The sequence below is a fragment of the Brachyistius frenatus genome, unplaced genomic scaffold (genome assembly GCF_029030835.1).
Source record: "Brachyistius frenatus isolate BFR_SWC_R1_liver_20210118 unplaced genomic scaffold, ASM2903083v1 Contig_267, whole genome shotgun sequence".
NCBI lineage: Eukaryota > Metazoa > Chordata > Actinopteri > Embiotocidae > Brachyistius > Brachyistius frenatus.
In genome coordinates, this window is record NW_027210866.1 from 336,001 (window position 1) to 363,966 (window position 27,966).

General features: G+C 41.7%; 1 protein-coding gene across 1 annotated transcript in view; it reads left to right on the top strand.

Moving 5' to 3' along the window:
• ank1a (ankyrin 1, erythrocytic a) overlaps positions 1-27,966 on the top strand; it is an 88,978-nt gene that overhangs the window by 42,094 nt on the left and 18,918 nt on the right. The window contains exons 3-26 of the mRNA XM_069721532.1: positions 15,825-15,926; positions 18,468-18,566; positions 19,270-19,368; positions 19,636-19,734; positions 19,917-20,102; positions 20,258-20,356; positions 20,453-20,551; positions 20,650-20,748; positions 20,981-21,178; positions 21,283-21,381; positions 21,504-21,602; positions 21,709-21,807; positions 22,106-22,303; positions 22,398-22,496; positions 22,604-22,702; positions 22,805-23,002; positions 23,125-23,223; positions 23,638-23,736; positions 24,290-24,388; positions 24,473-24,565; positions 24,709-24,781; positions 24,911-24,931; positions 27,179-27,299; positions 27,486-27,564. Coding sequence (XP_069577633.1) covers positions 15,825-15,926; positions 18,468-18,566; positions 19,270-19,368; positions 19,636-19,734; positions 19,917-20,102; positions 20,258-20,356; positions 20,453-20,551; positions 20,650-20,748; positions 20,981-21,178; positions 21,283-21,381; positions 21,504-21,602; positions 21,709-21,807; positions 22,106-22,303; positions 22,398-22,496; positions 22,604-22,702; positions 22,805-23,002; positions 23,125-23,223; positions 23,638-23,736; positions 24,290-24,388; positions 24,473-24,565; positions 24,709-24,781; positions 24,911-24,931; positions 27,179-27,299; positions 27,486-27,564 — 2,655 coding nt within the window. The remainder of the gene's footprint in view (positions 1-15,824; positions 15,927-18,467; positions 18,567-19,269; positions 19,369-19,635; positions 19,735-19,916; positions 20,103-20,257; positions 20,357-20,452; positions 20,552-20,649; positions 20,749-20,980; positions 21,179-21,282; positions 21,382-21,503; positions 21,603-21,708; positions 21,808-22,105; positions 22,304-22,397; positions 22,497-22,603; positions 22,703-22,804; positions 23,003-23,124; positions 23,224-23,637; positions 23,737-24,289; positions 24,389-24,472; positions 24,566-24,708; positions 24,782-24,910; positions 24,932-27,178; positions 27,300-27,485; positions 27,565-27,966) is intronic.

The following is a 27,966-nucleotide window of genomic DNA, read 5'->3' on the forward strand; positions in this document are numbered from 1 at the left end:
TGATGTAATTTAGACAAAAATCTAACGCTTCATCAAAAGGCACACCCCACCCTGCCCCCCCCCCCCTGTAACAGATTTGTGACATGTCAGAGGTCTGTGTAAAGGCTCCATCCCCTTTGCCACCATTAATAGTCAGTGGGCCTGGAGAATATCCCTTATCGTCCCACAGCTCTAATTACCCCTCAGTGAGTCTTTGGAGACAGATGCTCAGAGAGCCAAGCCCCATTCGTCACAGTACGGCTTCATGGTAGACGCAATATGAAAAAAAAGCAAACTGTCACACTCTGCACTGTCACATAAATTCTCCTCTGTCTCATTTTCTCTTTTCCAGCTGCTCCCCAGCCCACTGTAGATGCAGACTACATTAGGAAGCCCATTCATATCCAGCCACCAGCAGTTGGCTGTAATTTGTTTCGGCTAGGGGGGCAGAGTGTAATTTACATGTGAAAGGCCATGGTGTATTCAAATATTGTAACTCTCATTTTTGTCCCAGGGTTATTGATACCAGCTTCACAGAATTCAGATTAGAGGTTTACTGCTATTGTATAAGTCTGCAGAAGTCGTGTAATAATGTCTCAGTTGGCCACGTACCAACTTGAGGAAGAAAGCAGGAGAGCAGATTCCTCCTCATCCTGCTGACCCATTAGGAACTGATCTTTTCTGTCTTTTTGCAACAGTTAGATGCCTCTTGGGAACAATCTGGCCCACAAAGAACATTTTTAATGGACCCATCCCAGCAACTATAACCTAAATGACTTTATATATGCAGAGCACACCTACACCATACTATAGTTAAAATTCTTAAAGCTGGTTAATCTTTAAAGGCGTAAATGTCAAACTTTGAATAAAAGGTGTTCAATTTCCATTAAAGTACTGTTAGTACATATATTACAGTCACTCCCTTTTATCTCCTAGTTACAAATTTAAACATTATATTTTCTACTTGTAAAAGTAAAAATGTACAAACATAACTTTGTCACAAGGCACTGCGAGCAGGGCTGAAAGGAAAGTTTCAAAGCCTTTCTCATACTCAGGTCACTATATCATGAAATATGAATGTTCCCAATTCAAACTCAAAAGTTTTCCTTTTCTCTCAAAGTAATCTGAGGATACACTTAACTTCCCACTCAACGTCTAGCTTTCATGGATTCAAGGAAGCCATGTCTTGACTATTTCACTTCTAAATTCCATTCCCAATTAATTTACACTTCTAATCTAATTTATTTATATTGACTCAGTTTGGCTATTTGTCTTCAAATGATCTTATTTATGACCTTTACCCAGTATTTTAGACAGGTTTTACTTTTGTTGACTTTTTCAACATTTTTTTTGTGCTTTTTCCATTGAAACTCTAAGGTACCTGAGATTTCATCAGTTTGATTGTTTTCATGTGTGTTTACTGACAGAGAGAGAGAGAGAGACAAACTGAGCAACAATGAATGTGCATGCATGCGTGCATGTGCATGTGTTTTAGGTGAATGCGCAGAGTGCATGGTAACAGTGGAAGTATACTCCAAAAGAAAGTGCAGGTCGAGAGTCTGTAGAACAAGTCTTTTAAAATGAACAAACTGTTAGACATTCCCACTTTCGCTGTGGTTTTCCAGATGTATTTACAATAAGTGTGACAATTGTCACAGTTTGCAGTCCTCCAAACATTTACCCACACTCTTACTTCCGTCCCGTCAGCATTATCAATCATTAGGACCTGGTGAGAATAGAGCCAGCAGAGTGCCACTCGAATAAAACAATAAATGGACAGTGGATAGAACAGATGTTCTCAGTGTTTCACAGACTCTGTCTGCTCAACGTTTCCAAGTGAACTCTGCTCGTGTTCAGCACAGACCAGAGGAGGAAAGTCAAAAATCAATACTCCCTCTACCAATGCTATTCAGTCAATCTTATATGCTTAAATTTGATTATTAGCAACTGAATTTTGAAAATAATACGTAATTTTAGTCCTACTTTTAGAGTTTTACTTTTTATGATAAGAACATAACATAAGAAGAAAAACTTGAGCATTTAAACGCCTTTTAATGTGGCATAATTGCCATCTCAAACCTAAAACAAAATGTGTATTTTGACTAACACACAAGAATTGACTGAAGCTATCAGTAGCTATTAATATATAGTGATTGCAAGTCCCTTTCTGTTTTTCAGTGCTGCCCACCACTATCAGAAGTTAAAGGTTTCGACAAAGTTAAATAAAGAAATTGAAAGAAAAACACGTTTTCACACAAAACCACCAGAACGGAAGTTATAGTCAACAGGATGATACGAGACATGGATAAAATCATCAGTATGGATTGTGATCAATGTATGATTCTAATTGTAATATTAACTGTCATTTTAATGTTTAACGAAAATATTTATATTTTAGGCTTGCCTCCACCGGAACCTGAAGTATGTGTGTGGAAATAGGCTTGGCCCAAATACGTCAGGACTTTGGGCCCCAAAGGTTTCGGACTGAACTGCGTCTCTGCTACTTGATTGTACCTCCATTTTATTATTTAGTGACCTCACTGTAATGATCAGCTTCTCTCACCACCCTCACGTTTCCAAAGAAAAAATATAAACTTCCCTTTCCACAGGGTCGGACGATGCATTGCACGACCTTGTTCAGTTTGAGTATACCGTTGCCTGAATTGTATGCTTATATATGAAAGGTTGCTGTGAGCTACATACAGTATGTGTGTGCTGAATGTAAGCGAGTGTGTGTTATGCACCTGCATGTACTGCACTGTAGGTGAATGGGAGTGTGTTGATGCGTGTGTAACGTGAGTCTGTCTGAGTGTGTGTTAGGAGCTGTAAGTGTGTAAGGTAGCAGTAAAGTAGCTGAATAGAAGCAGCTGAGTGATTGACGCCAGCTTTAAAATCTTACTGTGGACTGCGCGGGCTCTGATTGATGAGGGCATCTCCCTTCATTGCTTGTATGTAATATTTATTTACACGTAAATCTCAGATGGAGCAGGCAGCTCTGCATCTGTCCCCTGAGGATAAAGATATTAACTGTTCAAATGGAAAACAACATTGTAGACACATCAAATATGTATTTCTGTTTTAATTAAGAGCAGGCCATACATTTAGGTATGAATGGGTCCTCTTTTGTTGTAGGTAGTCACTCATTGTCACTGCTTTAGTGTCAGTAACCTGATGATAGACAGTGTGTGTGTGTGTGTGTGTGTGTGTGTGTGTGTGCGTGCGTGCGTGCGTGCGTGCGTGCGTGTGGAGGGAGGGTGGGGGTCAGGGTCTGACTCAGCAAAACTGTACAGTTGAAGATCCCATCGTACTGTCAACAAGACTGTGGAAGAAAAGAAGATATTGCGCTCACATCCATCGAGGCACAGACTCGGTGAAGCTCCCAAGGCATGTTTATTTATCATCACAGTTGCCTCCATCTCCAAGACGTCTTCCCTTCTTTTCGCTTTGACGTGCACCTCTTGCTCTTTCCATCCATCTCTTCTTTCATCTTTTCCGTCCCGGCCTGTTTACTGGCTTGCTTCCACTCTTTGCAGTGAGAAATGAGGCTGGTGCTGCACGGAGGCTGTTTGGAAATGCCACTCCCCACACAGATGATAATGACATACTGCTGAGTTGTGGACAGATTTAAAACATGCCCTGATGCCATTATGGTGCAGGAAGACACAGGAGCCATTGCGTGTCATACAAAGGCACATGCAACTTTTTTTTTTTATTAAAAAAGTTATTTGCTAAGACTCTAATGTTAATGCATTAATTTTGTTGTTTGTTGCGTCATATTACAGCAGTTGACTTTAGACATATAACGAGAACCTAAACATCAGCTGATAAATGCTAAAACAAATTGCCCTACTATCATAATTCATTTATTCTTAAAAGACACAAACTTCTCCACATAACTTTACTTGATGTTATTTGTTTTTTTAAATAAAGGTTTATAGGCTTTTAGCTTCACTGTTTCTTGGCTTGAAAAGCAGCAGTTTTAAGCACACTCGCATAAAGAATTCAATAGGAGTGACCTCTGGGGATTGTCAGTGAATCAATAAAACGCTACAAATTGTTAATGGGAATAAAAACTGGGCTTGGTCGGCTGTGGGTAAATGGCTGAATCCAATACATTGTAATCCTTCACAAAGAAAGTTCTAAAATGAATTGATATCATTGGCTGATGATACGTAACAAGAAAAGTAGTAGGTTGGGAATTTTCTTCTCGCTGTGTTTCTTCCTCAGAGGGAACAGTAGAGTTGCAGTATGCCCCTCTTTAACTGAGTTACGTCAACAGTGGCAGGTAGACTCCTCGTCCTCGTGGAGTTTGTATCTTGTCGCTTGAGGCCAGTACATTAGCTCTGAACAGAGTCTTAAAAACCTGAGCCACTCCATGTCCGTGTCTATTAACCAGACTGATTGAATTATGGTCTCGCTGCTCAGTCTGATGCTGACTCGAGCACAGTTGTGACTGATGGTCAGACCCTATATTTTAAATAATGGAGTCTGTGTTCTCAGTGAGTGCTCAGGTACTGTGTACATACCAGAGAGGGAGACGTGACGAGTTGTGAAGACTGATTCTCCACAGCAATGCTCTTTCTCTCTCTTCTTGCACATCTTCAGTCTGTATTTCCCTAACTCTACTTATCCATTTATGAAGATTAATGGGAGCCTGGCCCTGTGCTGACATATTGCTGCTGTCATTCTTCTCTATTGCCCTCATCTTTTCTGCTCTCCTCGCTCATCTGAGTATTTCTAACTCCCTGTTTTTGTCTTCCACAGGTCAATCTGGCTTTGTCACGTTGAGGCGCATGTGCATTTGCTGTATGTACTGTACGTATGATAATCTGCATATATGGGAGCGAGCCACATGTACTCTTGACATATGATATGAAATCTGTCTGCAGAGTGAAGGCAGTTTTAACACCCACTGCTGTTAATGCCGAGTTAAACCGCTCTTCTGTCAGTTCAGAGGCCAGGAAAGCTTAATGTAGCTTGTGAGGAGGCCCAGAAGTGCAGGATAAGGCATTGAAAGTGTGTGTTTTGTGTGTGTATTTATGTGTGTGTGACTGAGATTTGCGCCAGGGCTGCAGTAATCAGCCCGACCCAGCCCATATTCTCTTTGAAGCTGCTGCAGGCCAACGCTGCAGAGCACCATGCTGCCACTAGAGGGGCATTATGCCAAACAGGTAGTGCAACCTTTCATAGAAACATCAACACATATGAGTTCAGAACAAGTGCAGAGAAAGAATGTAGTATTTTTAATTGATAACCCTGCACATGTTTTCTGCTTTTTAAATCCTGCTTTTCAAAGAGCTATAAATTAATACAAATATATAGTTATTTTTATACTGGAAGTATTACCACGTTTACTGTCTCTCCTGCTGCTTGACTATCACTCACACTGTTGGCCTGGAGAGTGAGTACACCAACGTATGTCTGCGATTATTCACGTCTCCTCTGCCACTTCTTTTTACCTGGCAGTGAGGATGTTTACCAGCAGGATGAGCAACGCGAGCCGTTTTTATTGCAGCCTGAGATCAGAATCGGCAATGCATTGGAGGTGTTGGGCGAGTAATGTTGGGCTTTGCCACCACGACCTCCTTTTATATTTGATCCTTAAACCCCTAAATATCTGTGTTTCTGTCTTCTGAGTGATGTTAGTCAGCATGCAAGTGTACGTGAGGCAGTAGGGGTCAGACAAGGGCAGAGAGTGTGACAGGTTGAAGAAAGACAGCTGACAGTCTGTCGGTGTTTATGCTGATTTCTCCCCCACTTTTTCAGTTCTGGGCTTGGTTTTCTGAGGCATCAGGACACGGGCAATAAACCACAGGCAGGACACGTGGACAGCTGTAGGCTTTTCTCCTGCCAACAAGAGGAGATTGACACAGGGTGCAGAGGGCAAGTCCGTCTCCAACTTAAATTAACCTTGTTTCAAAACAGGACTGTGGCGTATACTTGATAATGATTTGAAACCACTTAGAGTTGCTGAGGTTTCTGCCTCTTTAAAAAAAAGACTACATCTTTGCCAAGCGACTACCTCAGGCTTAGAAATGAAGCGGAAGTGCCAGACACTGAAGTTCCTCGAGTGCCCACTTGAGGCAGGCTTCCAAAGCACGTCAGTCCCCATAGACCGCCATGTTAAAATGCCCAACTTTACAGCAGAAACAAACATGCATACAGCTTCAGACAAAAAAACGTTTTTGGTCTGAATAGCTTATTTTCTAGTTCATGACATCCGTGTTGGGAGTGAACTTTTATATCACTATATAATATATATTTGGTACCGAATTATATAATATCTATGAATGGGAGTGTGTGCCATGTAGGCCTACTGGCTCATTACCATATACACACATTATACTGACAGATGAACAGTAACACTAACTTTGGAAGATCCTCCCTTTTTTCTAACTCAGACTGCTGAAACTGCAGTTATTACTAAATTACTCCCTTTTCCCCCATCATCAGTGGAATCACTTTGTCTTTGGATGGCCTTTATGATCAGATGGAGTGATCACAGCAAGCAGGAATGGTGTCAGTACTCCATGCAAAATGCAAACCTGTCCTTTAACCCCCCCAAGCCCTAAGCTATATTTTATTTACATTTCCACCTAAATATACATTTCCAAATTCCAGCTGTGCAATTGTAAAGCTAAACTCAACAACCTTGAGCTGCACAGATACGAGATACGTGGGAGAATTTTGAAATACAATACATCTCCTTATTCTTTTCACCAGGCCAGGGTGAGATTTAGAAACATTTTTACTTTTGAATATTAAAAACTGTAAATTAGAAAATAAATAACAATCTTTTAAAAATCACTCAGTGACACTGACGTTATTAAACCTGTTATTATACTGCAACTCTATCAAACTAGATGCAACAGAAAAGAAGCACAACGACCGCTACATCCATTTTAGTCGTAGTAGTACTAGGCGGCCTCCTCACTGAGTGCAGCAAGCTCTTCAACCTTCTAAAACATGGCTGCAAGTTGCGCCTGATATGGCTAGGTCCTGTTGCAGGGAGAGGTGAAGAGGATTAAATTCTGGACACTTGATGTAAAAGACTTTACCGAGAAGGTGATTCTTTGTGTGAGCAGATAAATGAGAAATAACACTGTTGAGAAAGAAAACTACACATGCATTGGTCTGCACGTTAAAGCTCAACCATCCTAAAAAATTAACGATAAGATAGTACAAATATTAAAACGATAAAAAAAAAAAAAAATAGCATTGTTGAGTCAAGGTGGAATTCAACTTTGAGTCGTAAGTGCTTATAAACAGCTCCAGAGAAAGCCTAAATAGGTTTTCATCACTTACTTAAGTGTGCCACACTTTAAGATGGTCTTATCAATCAGGGCCTGATAAGTTATCATTCTTCTCCTCAGATGAGTTGAGTTATTCTCTTCAAGCCGGGCCAGAGCACGTTTGTGTCAGAGCTGCAGTCCCTTTTCTTGGAGGACCACAGGATAATTTGTCATGTATTCATGGACATTAGTGTCTGTAGTCCCATGCCCCCACATTCTTTTTCAGTGGAGCTCTCATCACTGTCTAAACTCAATCCTGTGGACAGGACTGACGTCCCACGTGATGTTTTTGCCCAGGTCACGGTCCAGTGGTACCGAGTAGTGTATAGCCTTCTTTCTGCTTTTCCCCCTCCTTCCCCTCTCCTACTAGCATTTATCTCTCTGCATGGTTTTGGCAGCGATGTGCTTTTCCCAGCATTTAGCCAGGAGAGGGAGAGAGGAGGGGAGAAGTGGAGAAAAGGAGGCCTTTTCAAGCGAGGAATGACGGACGCTTTATTAAAAGAGGCAGGGCCTTTTGAGAGGCTGGCCCCTCCATGCCCCCCACCCCCACCCCCACCCCACACCATGTGTCTAGCCCCATTGTCACTGGGCGGTGGCAGCGACTCCCCCACCAGGCGCTTTGTCACTGTAAGTCACCTCACAGACTGAAACAGACCCGCTCCGAAAAAACACACCCATTCGCCACAGTAACTCCACACTATTCTGGTATTGCCTAGTCCGTGAACAAAATGATTGTCTGGTTGTCACAAAACATACGGGAGACACAGAGATGGGCGTGACATGTGGGGAAGACTGGACAGGAGAAAGGAGGGATAAAGTTGGAGGTACCAAGTGTTGCGGTGCAGCAAATGTGAAAGGTGGAGAGGATAGACGAGGTGGATAGCAGAACATCAAGTGTGATGGAAGATGAAGGCAGGGCAAGAAAACGATGGAGGTGAAGGAGGAAAAATAGGCAAAAAACCCTCAAATTAAGTTAGAAAAAATGGGGGAAAAGTAGCTAAGAAGGATCCAGGATGTCGGCAGGAGACCCGTTAAGAGAGTGTGGGGTACCCATTTGCGTTTGGCTGTGTGTGAAATGTGTGTCTTTAGATACAGGCAGCATTCCTCCAGAGATAAACCCCTTGGGCCCCCATCCCCTCGGCCCCCACCCTCCCCAGTCTCTCCACCCACCATGCTTACTCAAGTGTGCGTGTCTGGGCGTGTGTGTTATGTGTGTGTGTTCGTGTTTACGTTGGATGGGGGTCTGCGTGCCCTGCACCGCAGCACTCGCAGGGGGCAACAGAAAAGACAGCTGTGTGTTTGAGAGAAACAGAAAACGTAAGAAAAACTGAGTGGAGGGCCAACAGGCATGCCAGTCAAGACCGTCACTTTTGGAGTGAGTACCACAAACTCTGCTGCTCTTCGTTTTACCTTCCTTTTGCTACACGCTGACTGCATCTCTTGTCCTGTCACTCTCTCTATCTCTTCATATAATCTGTCTCCAACTGTATGTCTCTGCTGCTCTTATTATATTAGTCTTTTTGTAATGTTTTGTTCTGTTACAAAATCCTTTCGTTGCATTTTATCTCGGATGTAATGCACCTGCCAGCGCTCACTCTCTTTACCCTTTCACATCCGACAGTGATGGGCCAATACCTTTTCTCACTGGCTTTGCTCCCAGTTTTACATCCATTTCTTTCATGTTTACTTTGTCTCTAACACATGAATTTTGATGCACTGGTATAAACTGTTTGTCCGTTTTGGTTCAGCTCATTTTATTCAGTACACGCCTCTCTGTTTGCTCTTCGATTGCTAAGTACCATTCTTGCTCTTCATCCATCCACATGAACTGTTTTGGAGACGTCTCCCTGGTCTGGCTTTCAGTGCCCGCTCTTGTTTTCAGTCCTGAATATGCGCTTGTCTTTAGTAATGCCAATCATAAGAAGTAACAAGAGAGAGAAAAGAAGACAAAACTTCATGGAGAAGATGATTGAGAAATTGGAATATAGATCAACTTCCTATGGTTTCTATCAGAGGTCCAAACACGTGTTAAAAACACAACCTATTTTGATCGAACTCATTTGACCGAGACTCCCATAGCAACATGGGAGTGAGCTTGGTTGCTTGGGAGTATCTTTGAGAGTTGTGGTGCATGTGCATCCAAGATTAGTTTAAGTGCGTATATGTGTGGGTGTGTATCGTGTACCGTTTTCCTCCTTAATCTTGTTTTTGACCTCATTTGTTCCTCTGTTTGATGTTCAGATTGTATGATGTCAACCAGGATTAGCTGTGGTAAGTAAACTAGAGGTCAGTAAACTGATTAGTGGTTCAGTAAATGAGATGCTTTTAGTGTTGCTATAGACTGCTTAATGTACTGAGCCAACCCAGGTAACAGCGGCACGCGCTCACACTTTGTGTCTCCTGAAGTTTACATCGGGTAATAGAAGAACTGGTTGTGAGGTTTAACTGTTGATGATGCAACTTGTAGAAATGTGCTTATTGTGTTTATCTGTGTGAGGATGAACTACAGTCAATTTTACAACGCTGTTAGTAGTTTATTCATCTCCCAATTCTCTGTTGTCTGAAGGGTTTTTTTTTCATCTTGCCTTGTTAATTAATCAGTTCCACCCGTATATAATTTTCAAGAAAACAGCCAAACTTGCAGATGGATGGCCGATACCCAACTGGAAAATGGTGTCCGATAGTCAATTTAAGTGACAAGAACAGAGCAGTAATATTCAGATTCTTAATTTTAGTAAAAGTAACAATATTAGAGTGTAAAAGTACTCAAGATTAAGCTTTGAATAGGAAATTTTGCTCAAGTACAGTAGTATCTTAAAGGTAACTGTACTCATCATGCAGAACAATTGAATAGAAACACACACAAATTTGTTCTTTACTTGAACAAATGTACTGGGTTATTAAAGTTCAAATGTTAAGTTTTACAGTGTTAGGTTTCAATTTTTTTTATATTTTATATCAGTCTAATACCTGGGATGAGGTTACATATATTCCTGTTATAAATTCTGTCTGCCCTCCCAGATAGTCATATTCTGTATAATTACTGAGCAGTAAAGCACAGGATGTTTATCTTGGTACCACCGTCTATAAGTCCCAAACCCTATCTTCACCCAATGGCTTTCTTTTCTTTGTCATCCCCACAAAAGATCACAATAACCATGACAATAATAACCATGACAATATCATCCACAAGTGCTGAGGCAGCAGCAGGGCCAAATATAGAGAGACAATCAATGAGTACGGCAGGGACAAACAGTGGGCCACAGGGTGGGGGAGGCTAGGAGTGTGAGAAAGTAAATAGTAAAAATAGGACAATACACTTTGCACATACAGGGAATAGAAGCAGACAAATGGCTGGCCAGATTTACATGCAGGCAGACAGTGCTGAGTGGGGGAATGTAACAGCTTCATCTCAGTGCCCCGATCACTCACTTCCTGTAAATGTATCCATAACTGAGCAGTCCCACGGGTCTGACTCCACACTTACTACACATCTCTGGCCGGAAACAGCCTGCTAGCAGCTCAACTTCGTCAAGCAGCCACAGAGATGAAGGCAGAGATGGAGAGTAGAGAAAGTGGGACATAAAGATAATACATTTCTAAAACAAATGCAAGTCAGCAGAAAAGGGTGACGAAATAGCTGTTCTGGCACTATGCAGGAATTTCCATATCTGCTGCTCAGTGTTCCACTGAAACGTACAGAAACTCTCCAATCCCAATGTTATCTTAAATCCGTCCGGATATTGAGTTTAGTGAGGTAAAAATACATCCACAGTTTATTTTGTTTAAGGTTCAGGAAGTTATTGCAAGTAAAGCAGTACTTATGACATGCTGAACATACATAGGCACCTTATTTTCACCTTTCTGCTTGGTGTACAAATAGCTGTTGCGGCACTTAAAATATTTAGGATTTGCACCTGGTGCTGTGTCTGCAAATTCATGTTGGGTGTGTGTGTGAGGAAGAGAGAGAGAAAGAGAGACAGGGTGGGGGGTTGTCTGTTTCTCTTTTTTTGTGAATTAAAATGTTAATAGAAATGCTAAGATTTGTGGAGGCAGATAATAGTTTCATATCCCAGAGAGATCACGCTGATCTTTGACAGATATTCTTCGATTGACATTCAGTGGAAGAGCTCCTGTATTTTACTCTTGATTGCAGTGGCAAAATATTCTTAGATTGATTGATTTATTTTTTTATTTGGGCCCAGTCATCAGGCCTGTTCTGTTCTCTAATTGTTAGGAAGAACCTGATACTTCCAACTATTAAAGGCACCAGAAAGAAAAAAAAAGACCATATATCTCTGTAAAATTAAATTCGACCTTGTTTTTTACTGGAGTTTTAAGATGTTTATAACACACACACATTTCGGCATGAACCTGTGATGACACTTCACAGATAGATACTGGGAGACGCCGACTTAAACTGTGTCTGTAAATGGGTAATAAGCCTATTTTCGCTTGCTCCATATGGCTGTAGTAATAGTCTCAAGTAAATATTGCCTGACATATGTAAAGCAGCAATTAGATGAGCTTCACAATGTGGGACATTGTCTGTGGAGTCAGTATAGACAGCATCTTTTGCTAAAATCTCAAGAAAATGTGTTGACGTGCAACTAACCTGACGATAAACAGTTAAATGCTCGGCTGCTGAGGTGTAATGACTTGAGTAATCATCTGATTAAGACAGGGTGTTTTTCCATATTGCTATTATATGAAACAAAAGCAGATGTGAAGGAAGTTACTGTGATTACAGTCCAGCATTGTGTGTATAAATGTGCATATAGCAGCTGCTACAGAGAGATAGAAAATGAACAGTTTATAGAAAGATTTATTTCATTTGGAGATTTGGCAGAATACAGAAGTTATAACAGCCATTTTATCAAATCCTGATCCTTAGAGTCACAAACACACTGTATATTTGTATTCTCCAGTGTGTCAGCCTTGACATTCATGCCTCACATTGTGTCATGTCTCCCTTTCACACATTGAATGTAATTTCATTCAGAATCGTCCCAAAATTAAACACAGTCCATTGTGACATCACATCATCGCTGTGAAAATGACGATGGTCCAGGTCCAGTCATGGCAGGAGCGTTGATGCTCCCTCATGCATACGTCCACACATATAGTACATATTGAGTTTTCTAACACTGCAGTCCTTCAGAGAAGGGGTGATGTCATCCTGTCTGCTGCAGCACCAGCAGAGGAGGCACGCGAAGGGGGAGAGATGCAAGAAACAGGGGATAGACAAGCGAAAGAAAGCAACAGGAAAGAGAAACTGAGATAACAACAAGGAGAGGGGAGTTCAGAGGAAGGGATTTTCTGTGATGTGATGGAGGAATAATCTTACTTGGTAATTTAGAGCTTCATTATAAGGAGCCTTGGACTGTCTCAGCCTGAGGAAAGTTGAATGCACATTGCATGAGTGTGTGTTGATATTGCTAATGTAAAACAGCGAGGCTTCTGAGCAGGTTATTGCCTGTTTCTTTTGCTCCAACCGGCATGATTCACGTGATTGTTCATTTCGGCTCAGGAGCCTTGAGCTTGTCCACTTTCTTTGGGAATAATCAGAGAGTGCGGCAAAATGTAGCAGAGGAATAACCACACTACAATTTTGGAGTGTTCTGTCTGTGTGCTGTATGTATGTGCACTGTACCTGTTTGTGTCTGAGTGAGGGAACGGGTGTGGTTCCTCTGCATCCTTATCTCTCCACAGCACACTCGCTTCTTGACGCAAGCAGATAATCACACAAACATGACACAAACATGAAAATACAGGGCTGAGAAGAAATAAAAAAGGTGCCTACACTTTCTTGAGTCTTTCTGAGGGTTGTTGTCAGAGTCTCGGTTGTCTCGTAAACTTTAGCAGGCTGTTCCAGAGGAGGGCCAGCAGTCTAAGTCCGGGGCGGGGGAGGTCACTGTTAACCATGGTAAGAAACCATGCTACCGTTTGCAGTGAAACCATATATATTGTGTAAGGTTGAGTGTTTGCATCAGCTGTTTTGTTAAATCTTTGCACTATTGTTTAGTTAGTTAATTTAATATTATTCTCTTATATTGTATATATTGTGCATTTTTATATTTAATATTTTTTTTACAGTGTTATTTTTATTGCTTTACCTGTATCTATAAATGCTGCTGTAGCCAAACAAAAATTAAACTAACTTAGTAACTATCCATGTATCGATTTATCTATTTACTCCTACTTTGATGAATGGATTTTTCATGTGTTGCCATGGCAGTCTGCAAACCTCTCATGTAACAATCACACTCTGATCTCTGCTACACTATGTACAGCTTCTCACATTTAGTGATTACAAATATAACACATGTAAGTTTAACAGGATGAAACATGAGCGAATTATTAAGTATTCAACCTGTTTCCAAATTAGATTTATAAACTCTTTTTGGGAAAAGCCTCACTTATATAAGCGACATTAAAATGGAATATGGTCTCTGTCTAGTTCTGGATAAAAATTGTAGCTACTCAAAAAGATTTTTGTGACAAAACAGTAAATTTTTGCAATGGTGTGTCCCAGTATGGTGATCTGAACTCTCGTGACAGGTGTGTGTGTGTGTGTGTGTGTGTGTGTGTGTGTGTGTGTGTGTGTGTGTGTGTGTGTGTGTGTGTGTGTGTGTGTGTGTGTGTGTGTGTGTGTGTGTGTGTGTGTGTGTACTGGGGTCAGCTTGTTGCTCTGCAGCTGTCTAGAGGGAGGAGGTTTGTGGGTTATCACCTTCTTCAAAGTGAAAGTGGATGAGAGCGTCTGGGAGTAACTCAGTGGGAAGGGGGAGGACATGGTTTACCAAGACAGCTTGACAACTGTGAGTACTGAAACCCATCCAGAAGACACTCAGCAGATCAATCAAGAAATACATACAGTAAAGAGTTCATAAATTATTATTTTTGTTTTTAATGGTTTTTCTGTTTGTTTAGTTTTAAGAGTTTACTTTAACCACGTTAAAGTAATATCTTAATATCGTAGTGTATTAATACACCTTTTTTTCTATGAAGTCCAGTGTTTGTTTCTTGTTGTTGCTGTTGTTAAGGCCTTTTTGTGTGTGGGAGTGTCTAATCAGTATTTTGCCTGTCAACATGTGTGTGAGTGGGACTCAGAGGCCTTGTAGTGTTTCTCTCAATTGTTTATTATCCAAAGAAAAAAACAACGACAATGTCTTGAAGAAAATGGCTCCCCATGAGTGAGTGTACTCAAAATCCTAGGATCTTTTAATTCGGTCAGAGGAGGCCCCATACTTCATGAGGAAGTGGAAACTCTGAGGAACTCAGACAGTCAGATGTTGTTTTGCTCCCACAGACAGCTGGAAGCAACTTTTCCTTTTAAAAGTTTTCTGTTTCCCTGCCATTGCTGTTCCTTTTTTTTTTTTTTTTTTTTTTTTAAGTGACCTCTGTCTTTGCACAACGCTGTGCCATTGGTGTCCTGCTGAGGGTGTGTTGTGTCATTTGTTGCTATGCCTCTACTTCAGGCATGTGGATCCTTTCTCTTTTTTACTCAGGCCCGCTCACTCTGTGTCAAAAGAGGACCAACTACCCTGTTACAACCAACAATAGTCAACACAGCTTAACGCACTATGTTATAAAGTGGAGCAAAGCAGCTTCTGTTGTGTCTGTTCCACAAAGCAGCACTTGGTGTTTTTCTTTTGGAGCAGGAAATGAGGGGTTTGTACAGTAAATTAATTTATTATCTGCATTTGTGTGAAAACATACAAGTGGCAGTAGGTTTTGCTGACCAGCATGATGAGATGGCTGGTTAGACAGAAATGAGATGATGTAGGGGAGGGGATGGGCACGAACCGAAAGAGGAGATTATGTAAATGAGATGAAAAGGTGCAGGGTTTGCCGCAGTCGAGTTTCTCCCTGTGGTTCTCCCTCGGTCGCTCTTGTTCCTGCTTTTCCTCCTCTCCTCTCCTCTCCCTCACTCTCCCACTGTGCCGCATGAGTGATCCTGTTTCAGCAGCACCCCTGCCTGCCTGGGAGAGGCATGAAGCCCTCAGACACAAACAAAACACAGACAAAAACACTAGACGTGCCATGTGCTGGCTTGTGAGCCAGGACTCCCAAAAGCCTATCACACACTCTCTCTCTCTCTCTCTCTCTCTCTTTCCTTCCTTCATTTATCTCAGTCTCTTTCTCTCTTTTTCATTTACAAACACATAAACGAAGGGAACAATGTGCTGGGTACAAGATATACACCACAGACTTTTGGTATTATCAAACTTGCCTTATCACCGGAGTAGCAGATCAATTTATTCAAAATTTTCTGGAGCTTAGACACCAGTGTACACTTAGCATAGCCTGTGTCCTACTATTACTTCACTTAGGTGTCCACAATAATTTTCAAACCGTACTATTCAATATCCAATGGGAGGAGTGAAATGAGAGGAAAACTGATGGACAACTGCCATCTTGCTATGCTTTCTCAGTTAATAACCAAACTGTCTCCCTCTCCATTTTCCCTCTCTATTCCTCTACTTTGTGTGTCTCTCACTCTCTTATACCCCTTACCCCCTCTTTTTTCCCCCCTCTGTGTTTCACTTGCAGGCAGATGCTGGCAACAGTTTTCTCCGGGCGGCCCGTTCTGGCAACCTGGACAAGGCCTTGGACCATATAAAAAATGGCATTGATGTCAATACAGCCAATCAGGTGAGAGAGCACATTCCCCAGATTGAATTGCCGGACTGGCAAGCTCATCTAACACTGATTTTTATTTATATTGTACATGCTATTCCTGGCTTTCTCTTCACATTAGGTAATTTTGCTGCAAATGTACTGTATTATAGAGCATTGCAAGAATACAAACACAAATATTTGAGTCTTTATGAGTGTTCATGTGCCCACAGTTAAATCCTACCAGGATTTTAGTCTTCGGTCTGCCTATCTGCTTTCTAACTGATTAAATTAAATAGCAGAAGGTGGGTGGACAGTTCATTTGTCATTCAAAAAACTGAACAACAATGTGTAAATGGAAAAGACAGTACAGTTTAGCTAACAGCATTTACAAACATTGAAGTGAATCGTCATTTTTCATTGTTTGGTCCTGATCAGATCTACACAGATAAATTAACAGCAGTACTTATAAATTCAACCTACAGTTAGAGAGAAAAGTATAAGTTATTTAACAACTCATGGTTTCATTATGCATTATGTTCTGCCCTAATATTGTCCATGTTGTTGTATTTCTGTGTCTGTCTGTGTTTTGAGTGTCCAGTGTGCATGATGTATCTGAGTTGACCACTGTCCTGTTATGTGACCTCAGTCATGCACTGTACCATACGTGCATGCTCAGTTAAACTGTTAATCACTGGCTGAAAGTAAAGTGACAGGTAGACTTTACAGGGTCTCCAGAGGAAGTAATAAATGGGGCCGGGGCTTTCCTTCGCCTCATCTCTTCCATCCTGCCTCCTTAACTCTGACAGTTGTTCCTATGGTGTCCGGGAAGAGGCAGTGTTAGTGGGCTAGGACTGCTGCCCTCAGGCTACTGAAACTTGGCCAAAAACTGTATGTGTGCGTGAGAGATTCCTCTGGCTCATTAATCTAACTTAGTCATGGTTTCCTTTCCATTCACTTATACTGGTCTCAAAATTTTGTAATTATTGCTGGTAATGCTTCTGACAGGATTTCTGTGAGACCTATTCACAGGCTCCATAACAGACCCCACATAATAACAGATTTATTTGTGTAAAGTGACACTGTACAGAGGCCATTACTAGTGAACTCCTTCTCAATGATGAAGGAAGGCACCCCATGGATTAGAAATATAATTACATGCAAAAAAACAGTCTGAAACCAGTGTTTTTGATGAATTTCCCCAAATGACACAATTTCATTACACTGTGTTGTTGATATTCATCATGAAATTGTTTTATTTTTACTGTTTGGGGTTATTTATGTTTGTAATAAATGATGGTAATCTATGACAGTTTAGCACGTACTTTGCATCACTTTGCAGTTAAGGCCATTATATGTGGAATTTCTGTTCCATTCCATTCAATTCTAACTTTTTCTTTCTAAAAAAAGTGGGTGCAGTCTAATTTTTTTTTTTTTCAATAATTACAGTACATTTATATCACTGTTGAATGGTGGCACATTTTAAAATTCTACACATAATGGCTTCAATGTTCAAAAGTTCAAAACAATGACAAATGAAAGACCAAATGTAGGCCACGGCCTTTTATGATCATCATTATTATTATGCTTACATTTCTAACTTCCACAGTTCTCTGATGAATCTTTATAGCATCATTAAATAATGGCACCATTTACTTATCTAAAAATGTGTACAATTATCAATGGTGATGTGACTTTTGAGACTGTTGTAGATTGTCACTAAAGCCTTGTTGGTGAGAGTACTGTGTGACTGACCGTATGTTGTGTTGGTGTGGTGGGAGTTTGGCCAGGTGGAGGCTTGACTGTGGCAGCCGTGTCTCTGTTTCCTTGTCTGAGTGGATACCTCTGCCATGGCTCGCTCACCAGCACGCTGCCTCACTCCTGCCCTCTCCTTACTGTGTTGTCTTTCTTCTACTATCCCTCTCAATCTAACAACTGCTCCACCGACCCTCTCTCTTCCTGTTTGTCCACTGTTTTCTAACTCGCCTCTGTTTGTTTTATTTTTTTTTCTTACTTTTTCCTCCTCCATCACCCCCCTCCCTCCCGTCCTTCATCTCTCCTCTGTCTGCAGTAGAGTGATGGTGTGCTGTGGTCTCCCCACTCAGAGGAATAATATCAGTGGTGTGGGAAAGGTCCAACCTCACATGTCCTGTGCGGCTGAAGGAAGGCTGTGTGAGGTCAGACCTATCCCACACGGCTCGTATTCTTCCCAGCCACGAGACCAGGGGCCTGCCATCCCCCTCCCGTCCTCCTCTTCCTCCTCCTCCTCCTCCTCCTCCTCTCATCATCATTAATCGAATGACAAATTTCTCATCCTGATTTTCATCCCTGTAGACATTGTTTTTGCTAATGACCACTCTGATTCTGAGAGGTACCGCATGCATGGTGTCGAGTGTAAGTATTTGCCTGCTATGGTTTGTGACACTGTGATAACAAACCAGTTGTTTCAGTCGGCATGGCCTTCAGTGTTTGTGTGTATTCACTGTATGTGTCATTAAATTATCTTAAATTTGGAAACACAGTTCATAGTGTGTGTAGGACCCTTCAGTATGAGGTCTGCTCTTCTCTCTCACCCAGAATGGGCTCAATGGGCTGCATCTGGCCTCGAAAGAAGGCCACGTCAAAATGGTGCTGGAGCTACTCCACAATGGAATCGTACTGGAGACCACCACAAAGGTAAAATAACCTGCAAAAGAGTCCTACGAGTCCTGCAACATCGAAAACTTTGAATTTACATGTAAAGGAATATTTACTCAGATTTTTGTATGAATTAAACAAACAAAATATATATGAATATGTTAATTATAATAATATCTCAATAAGTGAGCGGATTTTGTTATCCAAGCCAGGTCAGCTGCTTTTCCCTATTTCTAATCTTCATGCTAAGCAAAGAAAACTGGCTACTGGTTATACTGTAGCTTCATGTGTAGCATAGTCACATAAATTATCTCATCTAAGTCATGACAACTCATTTGTATATGACAAATATGTTAAACTATTCCTCATTCAACCACCTATTGAATTTTATTTCTTTGTGAGAATTTCAGGTTATTATCGGACTGGGTATGAATCATAATCTTTCACCAACAAATGTGTCGGAGTATCAAAACCTGAGAGACACTAAAAGCAGGAATGTAATTTGTACTCAACTATGTATTTTTTTTAACTTTTTTTGATTAAATGTAAATGTTTGTGTTGCTACCAATATTATAAAAACTAAATGATACCCAGCCCCAATGATTCACATGTGAATTGATGTTACTTGTTTGTCCAATAACTATATGCACTTTGAATATGCACATGGGCTTTCACTTATAAAAGTGATTGTGTGCTTATTATGACTGTGTGCTCTTGCTCTGGTGTATCCGTGTTTAAACAGAAAGGGAACACGGCTCTGCACATTGCAGCCCTAGCAGGGCAGGAGCAGGTGGTCGCAGAGCTGGTTAACTACGGGGCCAATGTCAACGCTCAGTCCCAGGTGAGACTCCGAGGTGCTCTCTCAGCGCTGATCATAGGACGCTCTGAGGCCACTACGATGTTACGATGTGAACTTTAGTGTGAAACCATTGTAGTAACTATTGCGATTCCATCTGTTAACACGTGTCTTTGCTCCAATATTTCTGTGTGTTGGTGTTTCCTCTCTGTGTACATCCCTGTTTGTGCATCTGTGACTGTCTTCCTGTTGCTGTGCTTGTGTCTCCTCTGCCGCTGCTGTGTGTGTCTGCCGTGTGTCTTCTTGAGACAGAAGGGTTTCACTCCACTCTACATGGCTGCACAAGAAAACCATCTAGAGGTTGTGAAGTTTCTTCTGGAGAATGGAGCCAATCAGAGCATTCCAACTGAGGTACCAAAGAAACGAGAGAAGTTTTTAAAGAGTAATCGCCCAAAATCCTCAATCCCATCCTTGCTGATCCACACTTGCAGTGTTTCCATTCTGTTTTGTTCTCATAAGCCTCTCTCCTTAAATCTCTCTCACTTTCTCTCTATGAGTCAACCTGTCTTCTAACTCTCTCCGTTGTGCTGCAGGATGGATTCACGCCTCTCGCCGTGGCTCTTCAGCAAGGGCATGAAAATGTTGTAGCTCTGCTCATCAACTACGGCACCAAGGGAAAGGTCCGCCTCCCTGCGCTGCACATTGCTGCACGCAACGATGACACACGCACAGCCGCAGTGCTTTTGCAGAACGACCCCAATCCTGATGTACTCAGCAAGGTGTGTGGATGTGTGTCTGAATAGGTGCCGGTGTGGTTGTGCCAAAGTACAGGAATGGACACCTGTGTTTGGTGTCTTTGTATGGTTTGTCTTTGTGTTTCTAAAATGTAAAGGTAATGAGAGTGGCTTGTATTCACGCTCATGTGTCCCTGTAGACTGGATTCACACCTCTCCACATTGCTGCACACTATGAAAACTTGAACGTAGCTCAACTACTGCTGAACCGAGGAGCCAATGTCAACTTCACCCCAAAAGTAGGGAATAACTAATAACAATAAAATGTCAATCACTTGTCCTTGCTTTTATTCTCTGTCTGTTTGTCTAAACTCATCATCTGTGTCTCTCTGCAGAACGGCATCACTCCTCTGCACATTGCTTCCAGACGGGGGAATGTGATCATGGTCCGACTCCTGCTGGACAGAGGGGCACAGATCGATGCCAAGACAAAGGTGCAACAGACATCTATCCTCCTGTTTCCAAAGCTCTTTCATTACTGACTGTCTTTCATGCATCATTAACTAAATCACTACCAATCGTCTTTGTCCAGGATGAGTTGACTCCTCTGCACTGCGCAGCCAGAAATGGTCACGTCAGGATTATAGAGATTTTGCTGGACCACGGAGCCCCCATCCAGGCAAAGACCAAGGTAAACCACCTGTAAAAAACTAAAGAGAAATCCTCACTCTTCTATAAAATGAACTGAACACCATGTGGTTTGGTTATGAGCACAAATCAGGGAAAGTTTTAAATGCATCAGCTAAACACAACCCCTGATTCCACTTGCTGATGCTTTTTCCTTTGATCGTTTCCACTCCAAAACAGTTTTACTTCCTGTTTTGCGAGGGATGAAAGACTTCAGTCATTTTCCTTATTTGCAGAATGGCCTGTCTCCAATCCACATGGCTGCACAGGGGGACCACATGGACTGCATCAAGCAACTTCTGCAGTACAACGCAGAGATTGACGACATCACACTGGACCACCTTACCCCTCTGCATGTGGCAGCACATTGCGGCCACCACCGCATGGCCAAAGTTCTGCTGGACAAAGGAGCCAAACCAAACTCTCGGGCTCTGGTTGGTGACAAACATACACTAATATCAGTTAATTAATCAATTCAGACCAGACAAAGTTGCTTTTTAGCTTTGCAGTAAGGATCATCGTTCCTTTGTTTTTATAGAATGGCTTCACTCCTTTGCATATTGCTTGTAAAAAGAACCACATGCGTGTCATGGACCTCCTGCTCAAACATTCAGCATCATTAGAAGCTGTGACTGAGGTAAGGGATCTGGTGGGAATGAAATAAATGAGATTCACTGATCCAAAAAAAAGGGTTAAAAATAAAAGTATCTAAAGATATTTAGGGAAAACCTTTTCTTATTCTGCCCTCCTTTTGAACAGTCTGGCCTGACCCCCTTGCACGTTGCATCATTTATGGGTCATCTCAACATTGTGAAGATCCTGCTACAGAAAGGAGCTTCTCCTAGCGTCTCCAATGTAGTGAGTACCCAGCTTATACTGGAGACCAAGTTAAATAACCAACACCTTTCCTTTTCTAGAATTGTTAATGATTCTGACTGTGTTTTTTCTGTTTGCGTGTGAACAGAAAGTGGAGACTCCTCTCCATATGGCATCCCGGGCGGGACACTATGAGGTGGCAGAGTTTTTATTGCAGAATGCAGCACTGGTGGACGCCAAGGCCAAGGTAGAGATTTCACACATGAAAGCACAATCTCTATATGAACTCATGCAAATGATTCATTTTGTAAATGTACTGAAAGCCTCAGTTTGTTGTGTGATACCCAAAACGTTGATTTAAAAACTCCTGGCAGATGAAGAGATTAAGACGGAGCTTTGTAGCTAATTTCCCTCCTACACACCACAGCCTCATTTTGACTGATAATTGAGATAATAGCTGAGATATTAAAACACGTAATAAGGTTCTGATCAGCTCAGCTGTTACATAAAGTATGTTTCTTAATTACTCTCCCCCTTCTGGCCAGGATGACCAGACACCTCTGCATTGTGCTGCTCGAATGGGCCACAAGGATGTAGTGAAGCTGCTGCTGGAGCATAAGGCCAACCCCAACTCCACTACCACAGCGGGACACTCACCTTTACACATTGCTGCCCGGGAAGGCCATGTTCAAACTGTACGCATCCTGCTGGATATGGAGGCTCAGCAGACCAAGATGACCAAGGCAAAGCCTGCCGCCTAACCCTTCTGTTTTCAGCCCCAACAGTTGCTAGCATCCACCTAATATTTTTTCCATGTCCCTGTCTGTGCCTATACAGAAAGGCTTCACTCCACTCCATGTGGCCTCCAAGTATGGGAAGGTGGATGTAGCAGAGCTGTTGCTGGAGAGAGGAGCCAACCCTAATGCAGCTGGGAAGGTGAGAAAGACCCAAAGGGCTTAATCGTATGAAAGAAATGGTGAAAAGATGAATAAAGTAGTCTTTGATGGGCACATTCTGAAGAACTTTTTATCCTGTTTTTACAGAATGGTCTGACTCCGCTGCACGTTGCTGTACATCACAACAACCTGGATGTAGTTAACTTACTTGTCAGCAAGGGAGGGTCACCACATAGTGCAGCCAGGGTAAAGTAAAAAAAAAAACTCCAGACGTAATTTGAGCCAAATGGCTTTGTGTCGCGGACATGCTCATATTTGTTCTAATCACAAATCATCTCTGTTCTCCAGAACGGCTACACTGCCCTCCACATAGCATCCAAGCAGAACCAGGTGGAGGTGGCTAACAGCCTTCTGCAGTACGGAGCTTCGGCCAATGCTGAGTCACTGCAAGGAGTCACCCCTCTCCACCTGGCCTCGCAGGAAGGAAGGCCCGACATGGTCTCCCTGCTCATCTCCAAACAGGCTAATGTCAACCTTGGCAATAAGGCAAGAACAGACGATTAAAGAATGAAAGAAATGTGGTCTAAAACAAAAAAATAATCAGTGCCTTGAACTTGATTTGTTTTGTCTGGTGTATTTGACTTTTGTCTTCTGTTTCTTACAACCAGAGCGGATTAACCCCGCTCCACCTGGTGGCACAGGAGGGACATGTTGGCATTGCTGATATCTTGGTGAAGCAAGGGGCTTCAGTGTATGCCGCCACACGGGTAAGAGCCTTTTTACTTCATGATCCCACCGTCAGAAAAAACAGCAATGTGAAGATTTAAGTTCAGACAGCTTCTCCTTAAACTGTTGCAAGGTTTTCAAAGGCTCGTCAATTTAAAAAGTACATGTGCCGTTCACTTTGAGACGAATCACATAGTGTCTGTATCATAAATAGCCTAATGATGTCACTGCAGACAGTTGTTACAAACAACAAATTTTTTTAATCAGTAGTCTCTTTCGAACTTAACCTTGTGTGAATTTTAAAACATACATTTATGTAAAATTCATGAAACACTGACACCCATATAAGATCAAATCTACATAATCTATTCAAATTACAGTAGAAGGTCATTAAGACACTTAAGTTAAGTGACTGATCAGGACTGTGTTGAAGAGTTGTTTTCCTCCACTGTCAGATGGGTTACACCCCGCTCCACGTAGCGTGTCACTATGGCAACATCAAGATGGTGAAGTTCCTCCTGCAGCAACAGGCCAACGTCAACAGCAAAACAAGAGTGAGTGCCTCCATCTGGTTTTGGATAAAACTACAACAAAATTAGCCTGAGCATGAGTCATACAGCTACAGTGCACTGTGTCAGTAAGTCCATTACACAGTTAGAAGCACAAGTCGTGATGGTAGCAGGGTTTCTCCAGCTGTTAACAATGTGATGATTTCTCTGGATTTTTTTACATCTCCAAATGTGATGTTTGAGCATGTGAAAGACATTGAGGAGTTTTTTGCTCATATGGGAGGAATGTTTGAAACTAACGTTTGTCATAATAGTTACAGTAGCTGTTTACAACTGGTGTTTTTTTTATTCATATTGTGTTGCATAAAATGTGGTGTAACTAGAAATATTTATTCTAGAAAAGCTGGTTGATAGACTGATAGATACGTTCAGATGTAAGGCTACAACAAACCATTAGTGGCTACTTAGCAGACTTTTGCAACAACAAATCATTAAATGTTTGGTCTGTAAATGTCAGAAAAGAGTAACAATTTAATTCACAAGCTCCCAGAGCCCAAGTTCACATTAATCTTTATCTTTCCTTTTGTCTCCCTTGCAGCTTGGTTACACTCCTCTGCACCAGGCAGCCCAGCAAGGACATACAGACATCGTGACACTGTTGCTGAAGCATGGCGCCCAGCCCAACGAGACCACCACGGTGAGCATGAATTTTCCTCATCCCTCATTCATAAAGTTTGGTTTTGGGAGATCTGACAAATCAACCTTTTTTTCTTTCTGTTAGCATGGCACTTCAGCCCTGGCCATCGCTAAGAGGTTGGGCTACATCTCAGTGATTGACGTCCTAAAGCTTGTCACTGAGGAGACGGTTTCCATGGTGAGAAGTTTAGAAATGCTACTATGGACACAGCACTGGCACTATGTGGCCATGTTTGTCACATGGAAATACTATCAGAAAAGTTTAAGACTGTTTGTCTCGCTGTCATCTCTGTAATTGGTTTGTTGGTTTCCGCTCTGCAGACGACCACTGAGAAACATCGCATGAGTTTCCCAGAAACGGTGGATGAGATACTCGACGTGTCTGAGGATGAAGGTAGAGCACTGAGATGACTATTAATGACATAAAACAGAAGGGAACAATGTCTAATTGATGTTTAAATTGGTCACGTAAAAATCAATTTTTACAACTCATTTTTTACCTTTTGCCCTTTTTTTTTTTTAGGAATTGCACAGCTAACATTAGGTATGAATGTCTACTTCTTTCTTTGTGCGGCATTCATGGGCCGTTGTAAAAAAGTGTGTGGCTCCATTTCAAGCTCACCCCCATCTTTGTCTCACTGCCCCTCTCTCTCGTTCAGTCTGTAGTGGTGCTCACTGTGATGGTGGCTCTGGTTTCTCATTGGCATGCGCCCGTAGCACCCATGTCTGTAACCTCTATATGTCCTTTTAATAACACCCTCATTTTATAACTCTCCAGGTGTCTTTTTTCCTCCATGATATGACATAAGTCCTTGGTCACAAGCAGATCATACCTGAATCTCATCCTATTAATACTAATGTCTTACCAAACTTACCAAATATTTGGTTCAAATAACATTTAAAACCTTCTTTGTGAGGCCTTACCATTCATACCGATGTGGTCTTGTCTTTAAAATGTGTGTGTCTACATTTAAACCTGCCTCCATTGTGGTGTTGATCATGTACCAGATCATTTTTAGCTGTCTTCTGTTCCTGTCATGTGATGTGTTTGTTGGCGGGGAGTTTGTCTGGTCAGGAATTAGAGGGAAACGGCGCTTTAATTTTTTTTTTAGAATTGCTATAATGAAAAGTTTGCATTAACAATAGGTTACATGACTCGGATCTGAAAGGGGTCACTCGTAAAGTGATGAACACAAAGGATTGACAGCCAACTCTACTTAACCTCGGGCTTGTAGTGACTCTCAACTAATTGTTTTGTTTGTTCTGGTTCACTCTCACTGCTCTCATCATAATATGCAGCTGTTTTCAATCAAAGACCTTCAAAAAAAACCACTGTGTAGCAGTTAATGAGCCAGATATGTCCCTCAGGATTTGGTGGAGAGAAAGAAAAAAAAAAGAAGAAATAAAAGGACAGTGAATATTGAGATCAGTTGGGCGGAAGCACAACACCAAATACATGCTATGTTTTTTCTTTATGTCTCGGTGTGTAAATAAGCAATCTTTTAATAATACGTCAGTTCACAGCTACTTTCTGCCTACAAGTGGCCAGAAATTACTTTATGGTATGCTTAATTTTTAACACCTGAAGTTTACAACACAGCTAACAATAATGTCAGAGGATATTATGTCTTGATATTTTTAGTCCCCTGATAATTCAACCAACAGATTGTCAGCGTGGCTCTAAATATAGAAAGTAGCTGAGTCGCCGTCTTAAAGACACACCTCGTATCCGGAATGGTAAAGTGATATTAGCAGATTATCTGATGCACACCCTTACATATGGTAAGACTTTGCCTACGCAACACATGCACGACACACAAGACGGAATATACAGGGCATTAGCTGATTCATATGAACCTGTGGGAAGTGCACGCAGAGTCAAACACAGCGTAGCGACACCTACAACACCACTCTGGCTCTGGACCTCGTACAGACAACCCACTCACACTAGCTGCGCTGATACGCTCACTTATTCATACACACAGGGAAGACTCCCCTTTGCTGCTGGTGAATTGGTGAACATTATCGCCTATTTTGGCGGGTAAGTAACCAGACGACAGCTCGACTCACATCCGGATAAGCTGCTTGTTTGAAGAGAGTAGAGAACAGCTTGTTATCGTGTTGTAGTGGAATGATGCTGGTGCAGTCGTCTCCGTGTTTGTATTCATGTGTTGTAAAGCAAACCTCCTCACAGATCAGCCTCTCTGAAGCAGCTGATGTCTAAAACCTCCACTTCAATAACTATTTATACCCTACACAAAACATTTTTGGAACAAGATCATGCTGATGCAGGCTCTCCCCAGAGACTGTGCACTGTTCATATCTATAATGTTGTTGTCTTTAACTGGACTTTAATGCGTTTTTCCAAAGTTCGGACTACATTTATAAAGTGTCCTTTTTTACTTTGATAAAGTATTGTTCAGGGATTCCGAATCAAAGTGTTGGACACCGCCTGAGACTAAACCTGATTACAGTGACCTGCTGTATTGTTCATGTCCTCGTACCCTATTTTTTAAGCATATCTAATGTTCTGTAGAAATGGCTGCATTCAGTTTTTTGTGACTGACTTGCAGTAACAAGGTCAGTGTAAAGAGAATTGTCACTAATGTGTCATTTCATCAGTCTAACTTCTAAGTAACAGAGCCATCACCTAAATCCTGGGCTGTCATGTTGTGTGGCCCATCTAACCACAAGTTAACAATCTTGTTCTTTTCTTTCTCTCTTTCTCTTGTGCTGTTTCACCAACCTGACCATGGTCTGTTCGCTCTCTTTGGCATTTTGTTCTCTGAAGGAGAGGAGCTCTTGGGGACAGAAGGGGCCAGGTACATGAAGATGGATGACATGAAAGACCATGATGACGATTTCCTCTCCCCCAAGAAATCACTGGAGTACGAGAGAGGGCTGGGCACAGCGTAAGGGGGGCTTGGAAGGGGAAGCAGGGGAGAGAGCCGAGCTGGTAGCCATAAGCTAATCGGTGGATAGATAGCAGGGGATGCACCATAGACACTCACCAAACACCAGGATGAACACTGGGGAGGAGGTCAAATGTAAAGAGTTGTCATCAATCTGACTTGTTTTTTTCTCTTTCTGTACAACAGAAATTACTCGCCAGCCATTCCCAGGATCCCCCGTGTCTCTCCAGAGACCGTTATCCTGAAAGAACACGAGATAGATCAGGTACTGTACAGTGGGATTGAGATACTGAAAATATTTAAGTGCAACTACAGCAGTTTTGTATTGCACTTCCATCAAGTGGTCAAATAGTTAAAATTGAAGCAGCAGAGATAACCAGACTTTTAGTTCTTTGTATGGAACAAACTGAATAAACACTGTATCCCTCATTTCCAATAATGCAACTCAGTAGTGTCTTTTATTAGACTTTCAGTCCCTGTTTTTAACAGTTAACAACAATGTATCTTCTCAGTATTCACTATAAAAAGCTCAGCACTTTGACAATGAGTACATAGCCTTAATCTTTCATCATAGCCTCTCCATATCGTCTCCGTTAAACTCATAATAGTATAAGTAATACACTTTTGGATATATATAACATTATTATAGATACTGTTTTTTGGAAAA